Source organism: Ascidia mentula, chromosome 5 (assembly GCF_947561715.1).
Source record: "Ascidia mentula chromosome 5, kaAscMent1.1, whole genome shotgun sequence".
Taxonomy (NCBI): domain Eukaryota; kingdom Metazoa; phylum Chordata; class Ascidiacea; order Phlebobranchia; family Ascidiidae; genus Ascidia; species Ascidia mentula.
The window spans coordinates 827,918-842,039 of record NC_138570.1 but is presented as its reverse complement, the minus strand read 5'-3'; the positions used below and the strand labels follow the sequence as shown (position 1 = coordinate 842,039).

The window sequence follows — 14,122 nt, the reverse complement described above, 5'->3', positions numbered from 1 at the left end:
GAGCAGCGTTACCAGGTCGAGGATAGGGGGTGCAGTCGGCATGGCGAACCAGAACCTACGCCAGTCTAGGGAGCCCATGGTTGGAAATAGGTGATTATTAGGAATGAGTGGATTGCATCCTTAAACACCATTTTTTTGCAAAAAAATAAGGAATTTTTATCGTAATTTGGGGGTAATTTTGAGTTTGGTTGCAGCTATCACCAAATGTGACCTCTAAGAAAGGCGCATTCACCGGATTTTTTTTGTCGCAAGGGCTCTATGCGGCAGGTACCTTCCAATTAATAATACAATCTTGCAAGTCCTAATTATTAGACTTTTGAATAGTTTTTCACTTCCTGTGAGGTTTCAGCTATTGGAATCAGGCCTAAAAAAAGAAATGTCGTTCTTATGTTGCTGATACCGCCAGACATATTGCCTTTTAATTGATCATTTCCTCTGGCACAATTAAACGTATATAACTTTTATTCACCCTCGTTTCGCCTGCTATTCAACTGGGCTTCCTCGCGATTATGTCTTTATCACCAAGGCTCTGGTTTTCTTCAAGTGGCAAAGCTTGTTTCATATCAGATATCTTGTTTCACTTCACATTATAGAATAGAATCGAAACAAGCGTGCAACATTAACCAATATGAAACCAATGTATTCGGTGATTTATTCGCAAGCGGTACAAAAGGCTGTGAAATTTAATATTAAAGTAATGATGGCTTTTGCAGAGGAAAGTAGTTCTTTGTCGAGTGAATATGGGAGATTGTCTCAAACCAAACAAATATTATATACACAAAAGAATGCAAATCAATGAATAAGTAACGCCGTTGTAATGCCAAAATAAAAAGTATTATTTTTTGAATTATAGTGAAAACCTGTTTCGTATACACATGATGAAAATGTTGTAAAAATCCAGCCGTTGTAAGTGGAGTGCAGAATGCGGTAAAGATTACTTATAATAAGAATTTACTTTTATGAACCATTGCAAGAAAAATGATGGTAACCATACGAACATAAGCTAATAAAGCACTGAAAACGACCACACAAAACCAAAAAACATTTTGTACTCCGGGTATTTTGCGTATACATGTTTTGAAATGGCATCACAAATTAATAAAACCAAGCATTTACAACATCTAGTGGACCTTGTTACAATTATCATTTCACAATTTCAATCACTCTGCCACCATCCTGCTCAGCACGGGGGTTGTATCTAACACTTAAATCACACGAACGAATCCTTGATGTACGCAATGATGATATTTTGGAAACGAGACATGCTTTGACAATCGCTTTTCCAATGCTTTTGAGTAGAGCAAGGGGTTGAGGGCGCTGTTGATTGGAAGCAACAGACAAGAACTCAACACATAAGCGTCTCCTGGCATCTTCAATCCTCCAACACTTAAAAGTCCCATCACACAAATTGGAATCCAGCAACAAAAGTCGGTCAAAATCAACCTGGTGATTCTCTTCTGCATCTTGGAGCTGACATCAGTGCTTCTGTATCCTTTCATGCGGTTGCTTCGCTTGTAAATAAGAAAATATGCAACCACCATGTAGATGAATATGAGGAAGTTGATTGTGATGAGGAATGTTGAATATTCCCAAGCAAACTCATTGGTTGTTGCAAACAAACGTGGCATACAGACGCTCGTTTCACCATAATATCCAAACTCTCCCTTGATAGAGTTACGTGGAAAGGCGTTTTCAATGAACGTTTAACATCGTACCAAGACTCTGGCTCTGATGTGGAAATTCTTTGTGCAAGTAACGACATGTTTTCTCTTGACACGAAATCGGTTTCATAAAAGTTATTTGGGAACCAAACATCAGCTGCGAAGTACTCAGAAGCTGCGTTGAGCAAAGGAACGGTTGCCAACAAAACAGCCAACATCCAACAAAACAATTCAGTAATCACAGTTTTAGTAACACTGACATTTCGCATGAGAAAAGGTTTGCAGGCCGATATCAGACGAAATGTGGTCATAGCAGTCATAGAGAAAGCTGATGCTTCTGATGATACAACTGCAAGTGCTCCAAGTCCTGAAAACAAGCTACTTGATCTCCATTCTTTATCAAACAAACAATAAGATCCAGAAAATTTAATCACTTGTATTATGATTGCCATTAGATCAACTCCCATGAGATGGTCAGACACGCAGAGGTTGAGAATAAAAACGCTTGTATTAATAAACAAATTCTGATCTTTATTAACTTATAATCAAGTCACGTGTGGTTGTAACAAATACAAACGAATTCCCTCCCAGTGCTAAGATGCCTGTCACCCAGAAGATACCTCGATAAACTGGGTTTGCGATCATTTCGTTGACGTCTGCAAATGCGTTTCCAGCCAAAGTGACACATTCGTCACTTCCGTCTGAGCAGTCATTAATTCCGTTCTGTACAACTTTCATTTCAACAGACAAAGGTTCTTCATTGGTGCAATAAAACCTGGTATTTTCACAACGACATTTGCTTTCATCAGATACGTCATCGCAGTCGATTATTCCGTCACAAACATGATTCCTATGTATGGAAATCTTTCCTTTACTTCTGCAGTAGTAGCGGGTATTGTTACAAAGTTCCATAAATTCGTCTGATTCGTCACAATCAATTATTCCATCACAGACTCTTTGTTTATCTATGTTAATTTCTCCATTACCAAAACAATTAAACCTGTTCGGACAAAAACGTTCTCCGGCAACATTGATATCATCATGGATGGATCCATCACACCACATGGGATAATATTGATGTGCTTCGTTCCTACCAACTCTTCTAAACCACGATTTCATAGCTCTCACACACAACGATTCTTTGCCCTGGTTTTCCTGTGTGTAAATGCTGTCATCTGCTACACACTCACTTTGCACTAATGCTGTCCCAGTTGAACAGTATTTTGTGTTAGTTTGGTTGACACATTGTACACTTGTGTTACACAACACCTTATCTTGGTCCACACATGTAGAACTGTCCTTACAATGCATTTGATTCTGGGGACAATCTCCTCGTATATCGCGACACAATGTTTGATTTTCACACAAACATTCATCTGACAAATCAAAGCAATCCACTACACCGTCACAAACTTGCTTGCTTGAAACTATCAGCTTTTTGTCCAAACACTGGAAACATCTAAACTGTCCATTGAGGAAAAAAATATCAGAACTGTCAGAACATTGAGCCACTGAATCGTAGACGTTGGTTTGAGGTAAAACACAAACACCTTTTCTTGATGATCCAGAACATATAAACCTAAACCCATGTTGAATTTCGTCACTTTTGTCGTTGCAGCCATCAATAGCTTGTCCGTCACGAAAATATTCTCTTGCAATAAGTTGTTGATTTTCACAGAAAAATAAGTTTTCGCAGGATTTGCTGCATGTTGAAGTAGTACAAACCACTTTTTGAACTTCACAATTATTAACATCGCTAGCGCATGTTTTACTAACAACTTTATTGCACGTATATGGATCATTCGTGTGTATGAGATTTCTGGCTTCCTTTTCACTTGGACAAGTTACGGCAACCACGTGACAAGATTGACATGTGATGTTAGAAAATGAACAAACTTCGTCAGTTCCATCAACACAATCTACGTATGTATCATTTATCCAGCTAAATGGTATACATCTACCGTCTAGTGAGCATTGTGTGTTATTTGGATTACATGGACATCTGGCGGAAGTACAAGAACAGTTGCAAGTATAATGTGTCTCATCACTTCCATCAATACAGTCAGGTTTTCCATCACACAACAAAGATCGATGAATGCATTTTAATTTCTTTCCAATGCACTGTTTCAATCCAACACAGGAACACTCAAACTCATCCGATCGACATGTGCAGTTAACTTCATCACTCCAATCTCTGCAGTTGTTATATCCATCGCATTGCTCAGATTTACTGATGCAACCCAACCCTGGTGTACAGGTTTGGGTTTTGTAACATGAACACTCAAACTTATCCGCTGGACATTTGCAGTTAACCTCATCACTCCAATCTCCGCAGTCGTTCCCTCCATCGCATTGCTGAGATTTACTGATGCATCCCGACCATGACGTACAGTTTTTAGTTTTGTAACATGGACACTCAAACTTATCCGCTGGACATGTGCAGTTAACCTCATCACTCCAATCTCCACAGTTATTCCGTCCATCGCATTGCTCAGATTTACTGATGCAACTCCTCCATGACGTACAGTTTTTAGTTTTGTGACATGCACACTCAAACTCATCCGCTGGACATGTGCAGTTAACCTCATCATTACCACCTTCGCAGTCGTTTTCTCCATCGCATTGGAAAGTTTTGTCCAAGCATCCGCTACTTCCAGGACATGTCGTGTTAAAACAATCGCACTGGAATCTACCATCAGGACAAACATCACTTAATTCATCACTCCAATCTCCACAGTCGTTGTCTCCGTCATTCATCCAACCCCACTCAATACATCCTGGTTGATTCGATGCACATTTACCGATATTGTGACAAGCACATTCGAACTTGGACGAGGGACAAGTGCAGTTGGGATTAAGATATGGAGGTTCACAAACCGGTAGATTTTCATTTTCTGTTATACAAGTTCCTGGGATAAGTTGTGGCAAAAAGTGTGTTTTCGAGACATTATTGTCCTATGTTTTAATTGCCAAATCGGGAAAGTACCAAGGAAGGAAACTGATGGCTTTCTACTATCAACTGCACTTACTTGTGATGGGAAGAGGAGCCAGACTTGTGTCCTCACCCGGACATTCACCTTCCGCCCATCCGATCAACACAAATATCACAAATAACTTCAGCATTATCTACCATTTCTATATTTTGTCTGCAATAAGTCACTTTACTGCTTACTCAGTATATGTTCCACTTCAGCAGAATTACGCAAGAGTAACTACAAGACAGAAGAATTTCGAATCTTCACTAGTTTGGTTAAAATCACATGAACAAGTTTTACTCCAGCCGATGACAGAACCCACAAAATATTGCAAACATTTTAAGATTACTCATGTGACAAATACAAAAAACTGCAAGGTCATCGTTGAATGTTTGATTGAAGTGATTAGATACCTGTATTTTTAATTTCAACCTTTTTATTAAACTGACTAAAACTCCTCAGTGATCAAAACTGCGCGACCTTTGCTTACCGCTTATACGTATATGTGGGCATAAGAAAGCTACCGGGGTCTTCATGTCATGAACGTGCACCGCAATTTGCGGGTAAACAATGCGAGGAATTCTGCGGATTTTGATTAACAATGGATCTTTTTGGGGAAATTCCGCACGTCATCCCGCAATAACAATTACTTTACCTCCATCCTGCTCAGCTCTGGGGTTTGCGTCAAACGTTTCCTTGATGCTGGCAAGTAAACCCGTGAATATGAACATTTCTGCAAGAGGAACGACTGAACCCTCAATCCATTCAAAGGAGGTTCATTGAATTTGTCTCGCTTTCAATTATCTTCGAGAGCAGACGAATGCATCAGGTTTTAAATGTGTGGTTGTGTTAAGTTAGTTGCATTGCATCAGATAAACCAGGGTTGTCAAACATGTGATCAGATCTTGCGAACATTTTGGGAACATTTCAAAAGTTTGTGCGCAGATTCATGAAACATGTGTGCCATCCTTTCCATGACAACGCCCTCGAATGTAACAACGATGCGCCATACGTCAATCCACAAATACTTCTTACTAAGTATAGAAATGTTATCCACACACCATGCAACAATCAATTGCATCAACTTTTTTTGTGATTTTTTGTATAAAATGGATGAAAGAGCTGTAAACAGGGTGTACATTGTTTCGACCTGTAAGGTCTCATCAGTGTAGCTGTTGACTGTGGTACTGGGGTTTCACACTGCCACTAACACGCATGTTTAGCCATAGTGCACTCCACAGTGGTTCGTCTCTGTTGTTTGGTACTCAGTATAGGGTACCCAACGGATCGACGTTGACTGAAAGGTACCATAAAGCGGAAATCAGTGTGCATGCTATAAGATAAAGGCTAGCACAGTGCCACAGTCAACAGCTGCACAGACGGAGGCCTCACAGGTCCTACAATCAAAAGTTAGTAACCCTCTGCCATGGACAATCGGGAATGCGAATGCGCCAGAAGATCAACTCGGGTTGGGAAAATCCTTACTAAGAGGTTTGTCAATTCGAATGCATTCCATCCTATTCCCAATACTGACGTCACTTCCCCAACCTTGGTGTAAGCTGACGTCACAAAAATTCTGCATCGGAATGAATTGTAACCACTTCCATAATGTTGGTAATCTTTTAACGGTACTTCAATTATTTTTATTGATTTACATTTTTTGTGGGAATGAATCCTGTTTTCGAGCGCTTAAATTGTCGTTGCCAGGGTCTTAATTTCCGTAACATTTTTGGGACAACTGAACTTTAAATATTTCGAAGATTCACGTTTAATTTTAGCACAATTTTGTTTAGTCGCAGTGATGTTTGCAGCATGGGGAATGGAGTTAATAAGATTTTGCCAAATAGAACAGATTATGGATCAGACATCGATATGTTTCACGGCCTTACGCAACCGCTAGGAGTCCTTCCACGCGAACAACACGAAACACGCGAACAACGCGAAACACGCGAACCACGCGTTGGTAACTTTAGCCTTGCAGTATATGTTTCCTTGGTTCCCGACTAAAACAGATTATTGGCTAACATAACGATACAAAAATAGGATTAGAATTTTAGCGCTAAGAATAACGACAAAAAATACGAAACAATACAAAAAATAACATACGATTCGGATGCGATAATTTCATCAGTTTTGGACTTAGTAAGCTTCGCTAGTTGATTAGATGGTGGCGCAAGGCGTTTCACCAAATACAATTTTGTCGATCGCCTTCGGCGTGAGATATGAACGCTCGCCATAGTGTTTCGGCAAGTTCCCTTTGTTGAAGGCGTCTCAGCGGTTAGTTGCTGTTTTTTGGTAAATTTCGGTTAACATGTTAACTTTAGCTATTGTTGTTCTGTTGTTGGCGTTGGCGTTAACTGTCATTAACCTTGTGCATTGTAAAAATCCATCTGTTTTCCAGACTGTTTGTCATAACCATACGAGCATTAGTTCTATTCAAAATGCGGTTTAATTTTCATTTTCTTTTCTTTTTATATTGTGGAAAATTAAGTTGTTTGTCTATGGAGGAAAGTTACCAGGTCGAGGATAGGGGGTGCAGTCGGCATGGCGAACCAGAACCTACGCCAGTATAGGAAGCCCATGGTTGGAAATAGGTGATTATTAGGAATGAGTGGATTGCATCCTTAAACACCAATTTTTTGCAAAACTATATAAGGGATTTTTATCGTAATTTGGTGGTAATTTTGAGTTTGGGTGCAGCTATCACCAAATGTGACCTCTAAGAAAGGAGCATTCACCGGATTTTTTTTGTCCCAAGGGCTCTATGAGACAGGTACCTTTCAATCAATAATACAATCTTGCAAGTCCTAATTATTAGACTTTTGAATAGTTTTTCACTTCCTTTGAGGTTTCAGCTAATAATTGGAATCAGGCCTAAAAAAAGAAATATCGTTCTTATGTTGCTGATACTGCCAGGCATATTGCCTTTTATTTGATTATTTCTTCTGGCACAATTAAACGTATATAACTTTTATTCACCCTCGTTTCGCCTGCTATTCAACTGGGCTTCCTCAAGATATGTCTTTATTAGCAAGGCTCGGGTTTTCTTCAAGTGGCAAAGCTTGTTTCACATCAGATATCTTGTTTCACATCATAGAATAGAATCGAAACAAGCGTGCAATATTAACCAATATGGAACCAATGTATTTGGTGATTTATTCGCAAGCGGTACAGAAGGCTGTGAAATTTGATATTAAAGTAATGATGGCTTTTGCAGAGGAAAGTAGTTCTTTGTCGAGTGAATATGGGAGATTGTCTCAAACCAAACAAATATTATATACACAAAAGAATGCAAATCAATGAATAAGTAACGCCGTTGTAATGCCAAAATAAAAAGTATTATTTTTTGAATTATAGTGAAAATCTGTTTTGTATACACATGATAAAAATGTGGTAAAAATCCAGCCGTTGTAAGTGGAGTGCAGAATGCGGTAAAGATTACTTATAATAAGAATTTACTTTTATGAACCATGGCAAGAAAAATGACGGTGACCATACGAACATAAGCTAATAAAGCACTGAAAACGACCACACAAAACCAAAAAACATTTTGTATTCCGGGTATTTTGCCTATACATGTTTTGAAATGGCATCACAAATTAATAAAACCAAGCATTTACAACATGTTGTGGACCTTGTTACAATGATCATTTCACAATTTCAATCACTCGGCCACCATCCTGCTCAGCACGGGGGTTGTATCTAACACTTAAATCAGACGAACGACTCCTTGATGTACGCAATGATGGTATTTTGGAAACGAGCCATGCTTTCATCTTTGGCAATCGCTTTTCCAATGCTTTTGAGTAGAGCAAGGGGTTGAGGGCGCTGTTGATTGGAAGCAACAGACAAGCACTCAACACATAAGCGTCTCCTGGCATCTTCACTCCTCCAACACTTAAAAATACCATCACACAAATTGGAATCCAGCAACAAAAGTCGGTCAAAATTAACCTGCTGATTCTCTTCTGCATCTTGGAGCTGACATCAGTGCTTCTGGATCCTTTCATGCGGTTGCTTCGCTTGTAAATAAGAAAATAAGCAACCACCATGTAAACGAACATGATGAAGTTGATTGTGATGAGGAATGTTGAATATTCCCAAGCAAACTCATTGGTTGTTGCAAACAAACGTGGCATACAGACGCTCGTTTCACCATAATATCCAAACTCTCCCTTGATAGAGTTACGTGGAAAGGCGTTTTCAATTGTACGTTTAACATCGTACCAAGACTCTGGCTCTGATGTGGAAATTCTTTGTGCAAGTAACGACATGTTTTCTCTTGACACGAAATCTGTTTCATAAAAGTTGTTTGGAAACCAAACAACATCAGTGGCAAAGTACTCAGAAGCTGCGTTGAGCAAAGGAACGGTTGCCAACAAAATAGCCAACATCCAAGAAGACAACTCAGCAATCACAGTTTTAGTAACACTGATATTTCGCATGCGGAAAGGCTTATAGGTCGATATCAGGCGAAATGTGGTCATAGCTGTCATTGTGAAAGCTGATGCTTCTGATGATACAACTGCAAGTGCTCCAAGTCCTGAACACAAGCTACTCGATCTCCATTCTTTATCAAACAAACAATAAGATCCAGAATATCTAGTCGCTTGTATTATGATTGCCAGCAGATAAATTCCCATGAAAAGGTCAGACACGCAGAGGTTGAGAATAAAAACGCTTGTACTGATAAACAAATTCTGATCTTTATTAACTTTAATCAAGTCACGTGTGGTTGTAACGAATACAAACGAATTCCCTCCCAGTGCTAAGATGCCTGTCACCCAGAAGATACCTCGATAAACTGGGTTTGCGATCATTTCGTTGACGTCTGCAAATGCGTTTCCAGCCAAATTAACACATTCGTCACTATCGTCTGAGCAGTCATTAATTCCGTTCTGTACTAGTTTCATTTCAACAGACAAAGGTTGTTTATTGGTGCAATAAAACCTGGTATTTTCGCAACGACATTTGCTTTCATCAGATACGTCATCGCAGTCCATTATTCCGTCACAAACATGATTCCTATCGATGGAAATCTTTCCTTTACTTCTGCAGTAGTAGCGGGTATTGTTGCAAAGTTCCATAAATTCGTCTGATTCGTCGTCGCAATCAATTATTCCATCACAGACTCTTTGTTTATCTATGTTAATTTCTCCATTACCAAAACAATTAAACCTGTTTGGGCAAAAACGTTCTCCAGCAACGTTGATATCGTCATGGATGGATCCATCACACCACATGGGATAATATTGATGTGCCTCGCTGCTATTAACTCTTCTAAACCACAAATTCATAGCTCTCTCACACAACGATTTGTTGCCTTGGTTTTCCTGTGTGTAAATGTTGTCATCTGCTACACACTTACTTTGCACTGATGCTGTCCCAGTTGAACAGTATTTTGTGTTAGTTTGGTTGACACATTGTACACTTGTGTTACACAACACCTTATATTGGTCCACACATGTAGAACTGTCCTTGCAATGCATTTGGTTCTGGGGACAATCTCCTCGTATATCGCGACACAATGTTTGATTTTCACACAAACATTCATCTGACATATCAAAGCAATCCACTACACCGTCACAAACTTGTTTGCTTGAAACTATCAGCTTTCTGTCCAAACACTGGAAACATCTAAACTGTCCATTGAGGAAACAAATATCAGAACTGTCAGAACATTGAGCCACTGAATCGTAGACGTTGGTTTGAGGTAAAACACAAACACCTTTTCTTGATGATCCAGAACATTTAAACCCAAACCCATGTTGAATTTCGTCACTTTTGTCGTTGCAGCCATCAATAGCTTGTCCGTTACAAAAATATTCTCTTGCAATAAGTTGTTGATTTTCACAGAAAAATAAGTTTTCGCAGGATTTGCTGCATGTTGAAGTTATACAAACCACTTTATCAACTTCACAATTTTTAACATCGGTAGCGCACGTTTTACCAACAACTTCATTGCACGTATATGGATCAGTCGTATGTATGAGATTTCTGGCTTCCTTTTCACTTGGACAAGTTACAGTAACCACGTGACAAGATTGACATGTGATGTTAGAAAATGAACAAAGTTCGTCAGTTCCATCAACACAATCTACGTATGTATCATTTATCCAGCTAAATGGTATATATCTACCGTCTAGTGAGCATTGTGTGTAACTTGGATTACATGGACATCTGGCGGAAGTACCAGAACTGCTGCAAGTATATTGTGTCTCATCACTTCCATCATTACAATCAGGTTTTCCGTCACACAACAAAGATCGATCAATGCAATTTAATTCATTTCCAATGCATTGTTTCAATCCAACACAGGAACACTCAAACTTATCCGCTGGACATGTGCAGTTGACCTCATCACTCCAATCTCCGCAGTCGTTCCATCCATCGCATTGCTCAGATTTACTGATGCAATTCCTCCCTGACGTACAGTTTTTAGTTTTGTAACATGGACACTCAAACTTATCCGCTGGACATGTGCAATTAACCTCATCACTCCAATCTCCGCAGTTTTTCCATCCATCGCATTGCTCAGATTTACTGAAGCAAACCCTCCGTGACGTACAGTTTTGAGTTTTGAGACATGAACATTCAAACTTATCCGCTGGACATGTGCAGTTATCCTCATCACTCCAATCTCCGCAGTGATTATATCCATCGCATTGCCAAGATTTACTGATGCAACCACCCCACCATGACGTATAGCTTTTAGTTTTGTAACATGAACACTCAAACTTATCCGCTGGACATGTGCAATTAACCTCATCACTCCAATCTCCGCAGTCGTTATATCCATCGCATTGCCTAGATTTACTGATGCAACCCCACCCTGACGTACAGTTATTAGTTTTGAAACATGGACACTCAAACTTATCCGCTGGACATGTGCAATTAACCTCATCACTCCGATCTCCGCAGTCATTCCATCCATCGCATTGCTGAGATTTACTGATGCAACCCTTCCCTGACCTACAGTTTTTAGTTTTGTAACATGGACATTCAAACTCATCTGCTGGACATGTGCAATTAACCTCATCACTCCAATCTCCGCAGTTATCCATTCCATCGCATTGCTCAGATTTCCTGATGCAAACCCTCCGTGACGTACAGGTTTTAGTTTTGTTACATGAACACTCAAACTCATCCGCTGTACATGTGCAGTTAACCTCATCACTCCAATCTCCGCAGTCGTTATATCCATTGCATTGCGAAGTTTTATGCAAGCATCCGCGACTTGCAGGACATCTTGTTTGAAAACAATCGCACTGGAATCTACCATCAGGACAACTATAAACTAACTCATCACTCCAATCTCCACAGTCGTTTTCTCTGTTATTTATCCAATCCCACTCAATACATCCTTTTCGATTCGATCTACATTTACCGATCTTGTGGCAAGCACATTCGAACATGGACGAGGGACAAGTGCAGTTGGGATCATGATACGGAGCTTCACAAACCGGTAGATTTTCATTTTCTGTTATACAAGAGACCGGGATAAGTTGAGGCAAAAAGTGTGTTTTCGAGACATTATTGTCCTATTTTTTAATTGTCATATCGGGAAAGTACCCAGGAAAGAAACTGATGGTTTTCTTATCAACTGCACTTACTTGTGATGGGAAGAGGAGCCAGACTTGTGTCCTCACCCGGACATTCACCTTCCGCCCATCCGATCAACACAAATATCACAAATAACTTCAACATAATCTACGATTTCTATATTTTGTCTGCAATTTGTCACTTTACTGCTTAATCAGTATATGTTCCACTTCAGCAGAATTACGCAAGAGTAACTACAAGACAGAGGAATTTCGAAACTCCACTAGTTTGGTTAAAATCACATGAAAAAGTTTTACTCCAGCCGATGACAGAACCCACAAAATATTGCGAACATTTTAAGATTACTCATGTGACAAATACAAAAAACTGCAAGGTCATCGTTGAATGTTTGATTGAAGTGATTAGATACCTTTTATTTCAACCTTTTTATTAAACTGACTAAAACTCCCTAGTGATCAAATCAAACTAAGCAACCTTTGCTTACTGCTTGTACGTATATGTGGGCATAAGAAAGCTTCCGGGTTCATCATGTCATGATCGTGCACCGCAATTTGCAGTTAAACAATGCGAGGAATTCTGCGGATTTTGAGTAACAATGGATCTTTTGGGGAAATTCCGCGCGTCATCCTGCAATAACAATCACTCTACCTCCATCCTGCTCAGCACTGGGGTTTTGCGTCAAACGCTTCCTTGATGCTGACGCTCAATGCATTCAAAGGAGGTTCGTTGAATTTGCCTCGCTTTCAATCTCTTCGATAACAGACAAATGCATCAGGTTTTAAATGAGTGGTTGTGTTAAGTTTGTTGCATTGCATCAGATAAACCAAGGTTGTCCAACACGTGACCCTGGGTGTTTTATTTTTTTTTACATTTTTACATTTTAGGAATATTCAAGAAGTTTGTGCGCTGATTCATGAAACGTGTGAGCCACCTTTTGCATGGCAACGCCCCGAATCGAACAACGATGCGTCATACGTCAATCTGCAAATACTTCTTATTTGGTCTAGCAACGTTATCCACATATCATGTAACAATCCAATACATCAACGGTTAGAGCTGCAGACAGGTTGCACATTATAAGCAATGTGGAGCCAATAATATGAATTGTGTATAAGCTGCAGACAGAGGGCCACTGTTTCGACCTAAAAGGTCTCATCACATTGTTGCACATTGTTTCCAACTGCAAGTTCTCATTCAATTGTGCCAAAAGAACAGAATAATTAAATTATACCTGGCAGCAAAGTCACAAATGGTTTAAATCTTTAGTCGACACAAAGAAAACAGGTTTACTCTTGACTGGGAGTTCATAGTCCACAGTACCAAAACATAACAAACATAAAAAAATCGTTGAAAACAGTGCTTAAAACAAATTTGATACTCCATGTAAAATGAAGAAAACTTTTGAAACACCGTGTGACTCAAAAGGCAAGTGACAGTGTGACGTCAGCGCTTCTAGCATCAATCAAGGTTACCGCGGCGTGGAAAGGCAACTGTGCGCGCGTCGTTTTTTACTCTGGAACAGATTGTTGTTGTTGGTGGTGGTGGTGTGGATGTCTTTAAGGTTGAGAGGTTTCTTACAAAAGTTCGGTTGACTTTGCAGTGCGCTTTGCAACACCGAAATGTACATTGAAGTTTGTGTGATGGTTTCAACAGTTGAGAGAATATTTGTAGGAAACTGTGTCGTTGATCATCCGGGGTTCATGGTCATGTCGCTCCCTGGCAGTTCCGCTGTCGATCGCCTTCGGCGTGAGGTATAAACCATAGTGTTTCGGCAAGTTCCCTTGGTTGAAGGCGTCTCCGCGATTAGTGGTTGTTTTTTTGGTAAATTTTGGTAAACATGCTAACTATAGCTATTGTTGTTCTGTTGTTGGCGTTGGCGTTGGCGTTGAATGTCATCAACCATGTGCATTGTAAAAATCCAAC

At 39.7% G+C, this 14,122-nt stretch overlaps 1 protein-coding gene and 1 pseudogene across 1 annotated transcript; both read right to left on the bottom strand.

Annotated features, from left to right (window-relative positions):
• Positions 1-1,143: 1,143 nt before the first annotated feature.
• LOC145901751 (uncharacterized) lies at positions 1,144-4,784 on the bottom strand (annotated as a pseudogene).
• Positions 4,785-8,283: 3,499 nt separating this feature from the next.
• Positions 8,284-12,343, bottom strand: LOC145903414 (uncharacterized). Its single transcript, XM_082991495.1, has 2 exons — positions 12,250-12,343; positions 8,284-12,116 (listed from the first exon to the last, which is right to left on the bottom strand). Exons 1-2 carry the CDS (start codon positions 12,341-12,343, stop codon positions 8,284-8,286), a joined length of 3,927 nt encoding a protein of 1,308 aa, XP_082847621.1.
• Between the last annotated feature and the right edge of the window lie 1,779 nt (positions 12,344-14,122).